Source organism: Morone saxatilis, unplaced genomic scaffold (assembly GCF_004916995.1).
Source record: "Morone saxatilis isolate NCDOM2014 unplaced genomic scaffold, NCSU_SB_2.0 Contig22, whole genome shotgun sequence".
Classification (NCBI taxonomy): domain Eukaryota; kingdom Metazoa; phylum Chordata; class Actinopteri; family Moronidae; genus Morone; species Morone saxatilis.
Window position 1 is genome coordinate 12,158,924 of NW_023339785.1, and position 10,650 is coordinate 12,169,573.

Genomic DNA, 10,650 nt, shown 5'->3' on the forward strand with positions numbered 1-10,650 from the left:
ATTCCAGTACTAATATCAAACCAATGTTTTTTCATCTGTGATATTCACAGGAACCAGTACGTCTTAAGAATGAGGAGTGAACCAGGCCCAGTTCAGATCGTCACGGTGTGTAAGGAGGATCACTCCTTCGGTTTGGACACCAAGGCTTTGGCTCGGATTCTGTTGGCTCCTGAGGTCCGAGACAAACATGTGGTAGTGTTGTCAGTGGCTGGAGCCTTCAGAAAGGGAAAGAGCTTTCTGCTGGATTTTATGCTCCGTTACATGTATAGAAAGGTGAGTCACACTGTAACATGATCTTTCAGTGTCAGACATCATGTCTTACTCCAGTATCTGTCAGTGCTCAGAGAACACTTAACTAAAGATGACTTATCTGATGATTGCTTTACAGCAGGTGATGCTGACTAGTTCCTCCTCTTTTGTTGAAGGTGTGATAGTCTGGGAAAAAATCAGTCTTGAAAACTTTCACAATATACAGTCATTCCACATTACCGCCCATCCCTGCTGTAACATGTGAACTAACAAGTTTAGTCAACAGAACATATACAGCATCTTCTTTAAGGAGTGGAGTCTGTGAAATCACTCAAGTTTGTTTTATGTACATATCTTGCATAACCTTGGCATTACATTTGCTGGGTTCATTGATAAATCTCATTGATTTTGGTAACTCCATTACCTTTGCTGTAATGCCACCATCAGGCTCAATGTTAGCTACCACTGAATCTTTTTGACATCTGCACACTGCTGTCAATATAGTGAACTGTGGGGATCATTTTGACCTGACTGAGGTCTTCATTCCACGTAGGACTTTTTGTTGTTGTAAATAATGTAGAACAGCTGGAGTTTCTATTAACAATTGCTGCTGCATTCTTTAGAAACGAAGAAAACAAGGCATGATTCAGTTTTTGAATAAGGAATAAGGTTTTTTATACACAGTTGTTTACAGAAGCCCCAGACTGATCTTGAAAGTGTAATTTGTATTTCTGCAGGGTGATGAGAACTGGCTGGGTGAGGGTAATGAGCCGCTGACTGGATTTTCTTGGAGAGGGGGTTCAGAACCAGAGACAACCGGCATCCAGCTGTGGAGCGAAGTTTTCCCTGTTACAAAGAGCGATGGAACAGAGGTACAGAGTTTATTTATGTACCACATGTGTGCCTGTGTAAGTATTTAGTATTTAGAACTTTCTGTGTAAGGTCTTTATTTCACTTGAGTTATTATCTGACTTTTGTTTTTCAATATTCATCCCATATTCTCTTCTTATTGACCTTTTCATCTTTGTAACTACATTTCATTTGTTAGTTTGACTTGCATGTTTGTAGTGGAGAAAAGATGAAGTGATGAGTTGATTTACAGAAAATTCATCAACATTTTTTATAATCACTTAAGTCATTAATCAAGAAAAAAATGTCAAACTTTTTCTAGTTCCAGCGTTTTAAATGTGATTATCGGTTTTCCTGTTTTATTTCATTTGTAAATTGTATTTTTTGTGGGGTTTGATTGTTGTTTGAATAAAGCAATCTGAAGGTTCTGGGAAACTGCACTGAGCATTATATTATATTATATTTTATTATTATTACATTTATACATAAAACAATAAATTAATTGAAAACAATACATTAATACTAATTATATTTTCTTATAAGTATGATAATAGCTGGTTGTTTCCCTGCATGTTAGACAGAGTTGCTCCAGAAAGAGAAGCGATGAACATTAGCGTTTAGTGAATGTAGAAACATACAAATATAAAGGAATAGGAAACATATGAAGGAATCTCTTATCTTATACCTCTACATGAGCCATGAGTCGTTTACATTTTTACATTGATACAGATCATTTCATGTGTGATTTTAAAAAATAATTTTACACTGCTTTTGTTTTTATTTGTTTGTAATTTCAAGGATATATTAGATTTATACCAAATTAAGCAGCTTTTCAACAGGTCAACTTGTAACACAAATATTCTTTCTTGTCTGTGTTATACTTTATTTTGTCCTGTAGGTGGCAGTGGTGCTGATGGACACTCAGGGAGCCTTTGATAGTCAGTCCACCGTGAAGGACTGTGCCACCATCTTTGCCCTCAGCACCATGACCAGCTCAATACAGGTGACTGATTCTGACTCTCATTCAATCGTCTCTCATTATCCTCATTGTAATGTATGCTTACACAATTTCTCTTTTGTAGATCTACAATTTGTCACAGAACATACAAGAGGACGATCTGCAGCAGCTACAGGTCTGTTTACTGTTTATGAAATATAAAGGTCTTAGAATAAGCTTTCCTGTGTCTGACAATAGGGTGTTTCAGTCATTTTACTACTTTACATCAGTTGCTCTTCAGATTTTTACATCTTAGTACTAATTTTGCATCATGGCTGCCTCCTCACAGTTGTTCACAGAGTATGGTCGTCTCGCCATGGATGAGATCTTCCTGAAGCCCTTTCAGGTCAGTGTTGTTGCTGATGTTTGATATGCATCTGATTGTTTCACTTGCTCAATTCTTTGTGGTAAAATAAAAAGATGTTTTCTTTAATTTAAAACCTTTCCTTTCCATCCGACAGTCTCTGATGTTCGTAATCAGGGACTGGAGCTTTCCTTATGAATATGCATACGGTTTTAAAGGAGGCAGTGAGTTCCTGGATAAACGATTACAGGTACCAATTCTGTTGTTGATTTTTCAGAATAATAAATGCACCTAGCTCATCTTTAATACCGAGTTTGAGATGTCACCTTACTATTATTTGTTTGTTTGTGTACTGTTGTTTTTTAAAGGTTAAGGAGGCCCAACACGAGGAGCTGCAAACAGTGAGGGAGCACATTCATTCATGCTTCACCAAAATTTCCTGCTTCTTGTTACCTCACCCTGGGTTGAAAGTTGCTACCAGCCCTTCTTTTAAGGGACAGCTTAATGGTAAGAGCCCCACTATTTTTATACTATTGGTATTTAGCAGAATGCCTGGTATACTGAGTGCTGTCCTCAGTTTTGATATATTTATTTTGTCAGACGTGGCCCCAGAGTTCAGAGAGCAGCTGAAGAGCTTGATTCCTAAACTGCTGCACCCGGATCGTCTGGCTGAGAAAGAAATAAATGGAAACAAAGTCACTTGCCGGGGCCTGCTTGAGTTCTTCAAGGTAACATCTTATCCTTCTGAGTTTTCCTGCTAAACCCGAACAAGTTTTTCATATCTGATGTTGTAATTCTTGTCTTACCAGGCTTACATCAAGATTTACCAGGGAGAAGACTTGCCACAGCCAAAGACGATGCTCATGGTATGTGCAGGACAAACACACGTTTTAAATAAGCTACACAGTTTTCCTGTTAACTAGTGGATAACTAATATAATATACCTGTTTGTCTCACCAGGCTACAGCAGAGGCCAACAACCTGGCAGCCGTGGCAGCAGCCAAAGATCGGTATTACAAGAACATGGAGAAGGTGGGTTCACTTACGTGTGAGAAATCTAAAAGCTGTCGACAGAACAAGGATGGATGATCCTGTTATATTCTAACAACAAGTGACTGGTAATGTTCATGCAATTCTGACTTCAAACTTTCTTTCATAAGTGTCTTTTCTCTTTGTTTTCCTTCCTAAGGTGTGTGGGGGAGACTTGCCCTATGTGTCTCCTGACTCTCTGGAGGAAAAGCATCACTTTAACTCCCGAGAGGCTCTTCATGCCTTCTCCTCGACCAAGAAGATGGGCGGACAAGAGTTTTGTGACCGTTACCAAGTACAGCTGGAGAAGGAGCTGGACGAAATGTGGCAGTCATTTAGCAAACACAATGAGGCAAGAGATCGTTCCATAAACAGGATATTATTTACAACTATTCTATTCTATTGTATAAACAGCTCTAACAGGCCTGTTTTAAAAAAGAAAAGAAATATTAAAATAAACATTTGAATCATTTATTACGAAACAAAACAGTTTTCTTACTTTCATTGACCGTAGTATGTTGTTATTGCATGCATTGCTGTTTTTGGTAATAATATAATTTGAAAAAGGTTTTTAATAATCTGTTTTTCCTCTTTGCTGTTAAAGTCAAAAAATCTCTTCAGCGCCTTCCGGACACCTGCAGTGCTGTTTGTCCTGGTGTGCCTTCTCTACGTGCTGTCAGGTGTGTTGCTCTTCATCGGCCTGTCCACCTTCGCCTTGGTGTGTGACTGTACTCTGGGTGTGGTCATGATGTCCATGCTGACGTGGGCCTTCATCCGCTACTCCGGTCGGTACCGGACTGTAGGAGGAGCCATCGACCAGGCAGCAGGTGTCGTCCTGGAGCAGGTGAGGATAACGGGGCTGGTGGCACTGGTCAGTTACTGTTGGCTGATGTCTGTCTTATATGGCTTTCAGAGCTTTTAGTTATGTCAATATAACCTTTTATTTCAATGCATGGCCCCATAAAAGTCACTAGAAGGTGCAGAAGAACAAGAATGGCATCCAGCTATCCTAGGGTAGGAGAAATCAGGACTTAATGTTTAGTGCTAGTTTATCGAGTCATGTACGGTGTGACATTCAAAAACTGGGTATGAGCACAGTAATAGTTTCAATTTAAAACATGTTCACCACAATAGGTTTTTTACTTTAATCATGTAACAACATCAGAAACACAAGGGAACACTTCTTGGCAATAAAACTATAGCAATATATCAGCAATAGACCCTTCAAATTGTTCAATAGAATATCAATAGTTTCACACTTTGGAGTACGCAACATGTCGTCAGTCACGATTTATCTTTTGATCTCATGAAACAATCCACAGGAAGTCCATGACGGAGAGGTAATCAGCAACAATACTGTAAGATATAAATGATTACTTAGTAAATTAAACTACTACTAAAAATAGGTCATTAACAATTATCAATAATTAACGATATCAACTGGAATGAACAGTTTTGTCAACCAGCCCTAGTTTGGATCTTGCTTTGTATAGAGCCAGTGAGACAAGAAGCCAATCAAAAGTAACTGTCTTAGATCACTGGCTTAGGTCGGGTCATTTCTGTCCTTTCAAGAATAGCAGCAGTAGTTGTTGTCCTCAGATAAAGGCCACTGGTCATGTGAGTGTTTGAAATCACAGGTTAACCATGTGGCTTTGCTGCTGTGTCCATAATCAAGTTCCTTTTAGTAGTGACCTTTTTAAAGGCTCCTTTCTTCTTCATTTGCCTTCAAAGCTTCATTATTGAGTAATGAGCCACAAGGTGGACAACGGACCCAGAAAGAAGGTGGCGGACACAGAGGCGTGATATTTTATTGCCCTTTTAAAGTTATTACAGGTAATGTGATAGGAAACATTTATCTCCTTGTGGAAGTCCATTGATTTTACAGTCCTACATCCTCTGAATACATTTACACTTTTAATCCTGTGTCAGTTCTTTTAGCTCTTACAGGGTTACATGCTAAATGTGTCAAAATGTCTCTTCTCTCTTCCTGTTAAACCTAAAAATATGTATGTGACTCATCTTGAACTGTTACATAAATGTATCCAATCCAGTGTGATTTAGAGCGACTAGCTGACTTGCCAATCATATATAACTGCATTTGACCATGTGGGTAGCTAGCAGAGCAATACAGTAGGAGGTGTGTGTTTGGATTTTAGCTGGTAAACCTGTGAAAACGAAGAATGTGGTTGAGGTCTGATTTGTTTATTTAACCCTTACGCTCCTCTTCCTGGTCTAACAACGCAGGTAAAGGGAGGTGCTATAGTCCTCTGCAGCTCAATATCCAGTCACGCTAAGCCACGCCTACTTGGACCGATCCAATTACAGATTTTGTGATTCTGTAATAATTTTTGATAATTAATATGTAGAGCTTTAAAAAAATTAAAAGCATTACATTAAAAATAATCTTCAACAGCACACAGATACAAAATGAAACTAACAATGAGTCTAAAAGCCCTACCGTAAGCCCTCACTGGCTGTTTAGTGGTTTTGAATTTATCGAACCAACTCTTCCCAGCTGGTTTAAAACTGTGACGGGTGTGGCGGAGAGGTTGCAGCGTATTTAACCACAACATAAAGTTACAGAAGTCAGCCAACACTGCAAGAAACACTTGATGATAATGATGATAGAGTAGGCAGTCATATTGTCTTCCCTTTCATTTCCTCTGTTTTCAGGCCACCGTGGTGTTGAACAAGTCGAGGGGTACAGGCACTGTTGACCAGAAGAAATCCAGTTAGAGGACCTCTGAACCTTCATAATCTTGATGCAATGCAACCAGCGCACAACACAAGCACACATTCAGCACTAAAGCCTTATCATGCCACCCATTGGAACAAACATGCAGCTAAACCACATTGGCACAAGGTAAAAATATGATGCCAATTTACCAGCATCTGTATTATGCACGTTACTCTGCCTGTTAAAGTCTAGGCCCATAAAGGTGTCTGGATTCACTCCGTCAGGGATTGAAACCATCACAATCCCTCTTATTGATCCTCGATGTCTTAAATTGACACTGCCGTCATTTTACAAGTTTACAATTGGTCTTAATAGACGAGTCAATGTTTACCTTTAAACTTAAAAACACTTAAATTTTCTATTTCAGCTGAATGCATCTTACTTGGCTGTATATTGCTCAGACAGGGTAATCAGGGTGCTTTTCAAACAGAGCTTCTGCATTATATCTTTAAAGAATTACCTTTAAACTAAATTCTGGCTTTAAAGCTTTGACATTTATACATATTTCTTTGTGGCTATATTTTTTTACGTTGTGGCCTTAAAAACATTCCATTCTTTTCGATTTTGCTTTATATTTGATATAAATTAGCATTTTCCAGAGTGAACTATCACTACTTTAAAAGGGGAAGAGGATACACAGTTTCTATATAGCACAGCAGGTTTTGTAAACTGCATGTAATGGGAGTTCAGTTGAATCTTGTATGTTTCAAGTGATTTGCCGTTTATTCCTAATGGAAATGTTAAACTTTGTAGATTTTGATATACACTTCTAGAAAAATGATATATATATATATATATACATATATATCATTGATATATGATATATATAAGTAAGTAGCTTAATTTCAGCAACATTTTCCAACTCCAAAGACATTAATGGAATACTCCAAGGTATTGTTAAACCCAATATAATAAAACTAGCAACCAGTCAGCCAAAGAGTTAGCTTTAAATATTTGAATTACACTTTGTCCTTGTACTCTTACCACTTCAAACCTCAGTAAATATAAGCTCAAATAAAGTCTGCAGTGTAAACAGGAGAGTTCTGTTTCTTCAAAAATTTAGAAACGACTACAATCAAAGTCAGAAAACACTGTTATACAGTGATAAACATGTAGCAGATAACAAGCAGAATGCACACTACTAATAAGCGGTAAAACCTGCCCCCCTCTTCTGCTTGTATATGCGTCTCAGTTTTCAGAGGTTTGCACCAATTGAACAGGTTCTGATCAAATTTGGCTGTTGTAAAATGAGTCCTTCACACGTAGTCCTGTTGGTATATTATTTCCTGACGTAATGCCTTTAGGGACCCTTCGTAGCCTGTGTTATCAGCTGCACTGTAAGAAAACACTGCGATATATCACTGATACAGTTAATAGAGTTCATATTGGTGATCTGGATATTTCCACTGTGTCTGTATTAAGGTTCTAATGTCATCTGAAGTGTAACTGTATAAGAAAACCTTGTCAATGTAAAACTTCTTCTTGAATATGACAAACTTTGCCATCAATCCAGCTTGAAACTATTGCGTTAGAGATTTACTTCCACGTAATGCTTATGTAACGTTTAATGAAACCATATTACAGGAAAGGAAAAATTATAAATTTGGGCCAACTTGTTGCATAGGTCCACGTTTACTTGCACTCATTTAATCAATCAGCTTTATTTTTTTCAGAAATCAGTCATACAGGGAATTAAAAAGGTGGATTTATTAGGTTTTAGTTTTCCTTTGTGTGGCCAAGGCAGGGCTTTCTCAGGCCAACCCAGAATGAATCAGGCATTGGATTAAAGGACTCTGATTATTTGCAGGTGTGCCCTACATCTCTGAATATGATTAAATGCAGATTCTTTCAGGAAATATTGGATTGGCAGTGGAATGCATGTCGTGTTGTAAAATAGACCTTTTGAAATGCCACAAGAGAGAAAGTATTATCTGCACTTCAGCATCTAACCATATATATATATTCCCTGTGCTCAAATACAGAGTGGAAACACACGAAGCTGACTAACGGTGTCTTCATCTCACAGTGATTGTTTGATACTGTAGGTATAAGTTGTAAGAATACGGGGCCAAAACAGAAGTGTAGAAATACGGAGGATGAGAGATTTAATCAATTACCGTGTTTTTGCACATTCCATGTCTGACACTTTCCACAAGAGGAGGAAACGTTAGGATGTTTTACAGGCACTTTCTATTGCACTTCCCCTCCTCTTTGGTGCTCTTTGCACACAGCTCGTTCCAAAAGTGGATAAATGCATGCAATATTGTAGTAACGGCTAATGTAATCATCTCCTGTAGGGCTACGGTGGCTGTGACTAGAGAAATGCTGTTTTATAAAGAATAAACAGAGCTTGAAACTGTTGATGTGCGTCTCCTGTCTGTTCCTTTAACTGGCTTTTATTCTAAGAAGTGAACCAAAGGATGAAACATGTAGAGGTTGTACAAAACTGAAAAGAGGATATAGGATGTTTTACCACACAGATCCACCAGCAGGTTCACCACTACAAACACTGACTATAACATCTGATTTCACTAATATTTTAGAAAGGTAGTATGTTCTGTTTCAGATTTGAATATTTGACCCATTAGATGGCATCAGATTAAACGTTATTGTCATAATACAAAGTATCAGTACTACAAAGAGCAGTAGAGCATCTAACCACATATTGTAAACAGTATTAAAGTGCATATAGATACTATAAATATGAATTATTGTACAAAATGAATAATAAACCAGTGTGGTATGATGGGATTTTTAATAATCAATAAACCAATATACAGTATGTAACAGTCTATACCATGAGTAAATGTAGCTACTGTATCAATAATCTATTTGTACATTGTAAACAATGAACCATTATATAGTATATAATGTAATATATACAGCGTGATCAATAACAGTATATCGTATTTACAGGATGAGTAAAGCTACTGTCTGTAATATATGTAAATAAGACATTAGAACATCTTATATAAGGACGGTATTAACAACATGAGTTCATGTGTTTTTAATATAAAACAGTGTCTTCATTGGCTGTTACACCACATAATGAATGTAGGTCAAATTTTAAACGCTTTGTTTTTCACAACCAGGGCGCCGTTACTCTATATATATATAACCCACATATCCCACAAACAAACAAACAAACAGCACTCAGAATAAACTATCCTCAGCTGTGATATTATAGCGGCAGCATCCTTTTATTCTCCGGGGAAATGTGTGTATTCAGCTCTCTGCTTGTTGTGTCATTCTTGTCCCTCATCTTCCGCCCCTCGCTTCCCACTGCCTGGAAGTCTCTCTCTCTCTCTTTCTCTCTCTCTCTCTCTCTGTCTCTCTTTCTTTCTCTCTCTCTCCATTTCCACCTTTAACTCTTTTTTCCTCCCTCTCCACTTCCTTCTTTCCTATCCCGCACTGCTCCCTCTCTTCCCTCTCCATCCCTCCCTCCCACTCCTCCTCGCTCTGCCCCCTTTTTTCTTCCCCTGACTCTCTCCCTTCCCTCCCCTCGTCCATCCTCCCGTCGTCACTTCTATCCTTTTCAACAGCAACATTTAAGGAGTGGACACTTTTGCAGCGTCTGTTTTAAACATGTAAAAAAAAGTGACAGAGAAGCCAAAAGGCAGAGAAGCAGAAATCGCTCAAAGAAGAAGGTTAATATTAGATTAGACTGATTGTCAAACAGTGGAAGGTCTGACCATTAGCTGAAAAACATATCAAAAAGATTATCTGCATACAAATACATGATATGAAATAACACATGAAAATAGCATCAGGTAAACGGCTTCTTCAACTGGCTCTGGTCTGTGCTGACAGGGAGGAGACTGAAACCTCATTTTTCTCACTTTTCAATGAACTTGTTCCTCATTTTATCTGCAAGTCCCTTGAAAACCCCTAAAGGACCCCTGGGACGTCCTGAAAACCCCCCTCTCCTCTGAAAAACAACCATGCACCTGAAGAGAGGCGACTTCAGAACTTAACAGCCTACAAGGTAGATTTCATAAAATCCAGAGCCCCCAACAGATGACACAAAAAAGGTTTTCAGAGAAGTCAGAAATAGAACCAAATGCATTAATATATCATACAGTTAGTTAGGCTTACTACAACTCAATTTAACACAGATGCCTTTATATGACCAACATAAACAAACATAAAAAAAATTGTCTGTTTCTATATAGTTATTCATAATGTAATAACAAGTCAGATTCCTCTCAACATTAATGAAACAAGGCGGTAGAAACTAGGGCTGTAGACCAAAGAAAATCAGAGAATCCAGAGAAATCAATAAATTATTATCCAGGACCTTTCCAGGAGTTTCTCACATGGTGGTCAGCCATAGGTGGCCATCCTTTATGGGACGTTCCATGTTAGCGCGCTTTCATGGAGCGCCTGGCTGATTTTCACCACAGCTGCTTTTTCCACTTGTAAAATAGGCTGCTTTCACAGCAGCCATTTTGACATGAAATAGTAGGATAAACTCAGGTTGGCTCA

At 38.2% G+C, this 10,650-nt stretch overlaps 1 protein-coding gene across 1 annotated transcript in view; it reads left to right on the plus strand.

Moving 5' to 3' along the window:
* Positions 1-8,526, plus strand: part of atl3 (atlastin 3) — a 9,965-nt gene extending 1,439 nt beyond the window's left edge. The window contains exons 2-14 of the mRNA XM_035668807.1: positions 51-273; positions 987-1,121; positions 1,997-2,101; positions 2,181-2,231; positions 2,385-2,441; positions 2,557-2,649; positions 2,768-2,906; positions 3,000-3,127; positions 3,209-3,265; positions 3,360-3,431; positions 3,589-3,780; positions 4,033-4,272; positions 6,102-8,526. Coding sequence (XP_035524700.1) covers positions 70-273; positions 987-1,121; positions 1,997-2,101; positions 2,181-2,231; positions 2,385-2,441; positions 2,557-2,649; positions 2,768-2,906; positions 3,000-3,127; positions 3,209-3,265; positions 3,360-3,431; positions 3,589-3,780; positions 4,033-4,272; positions 6,102-6,164 — 1,536 coding nt within the window. The 5' untranslated portion in view covers positions 51-69 and the 3' untranslated portion in view covers positions 6,165-8,526. The remainder of the gene's footprint in view (positions 1-50; positions 274-986; positions 1,122-1,996; positions 2,102-2,180; positions 2,232-2,384; positions 2,442-2,556; positions 2,650-2,767; positions 2,907-2,999; positions 3,128-3,208; positions 3,266-3,359; positions 3,432-3,588; positions 3,781-4,032; positions 4,273-6,101) is intronic.
* The last annotated feature ends 2,124 nt before the right edge of the window (positions 8,527-10,650 follow it).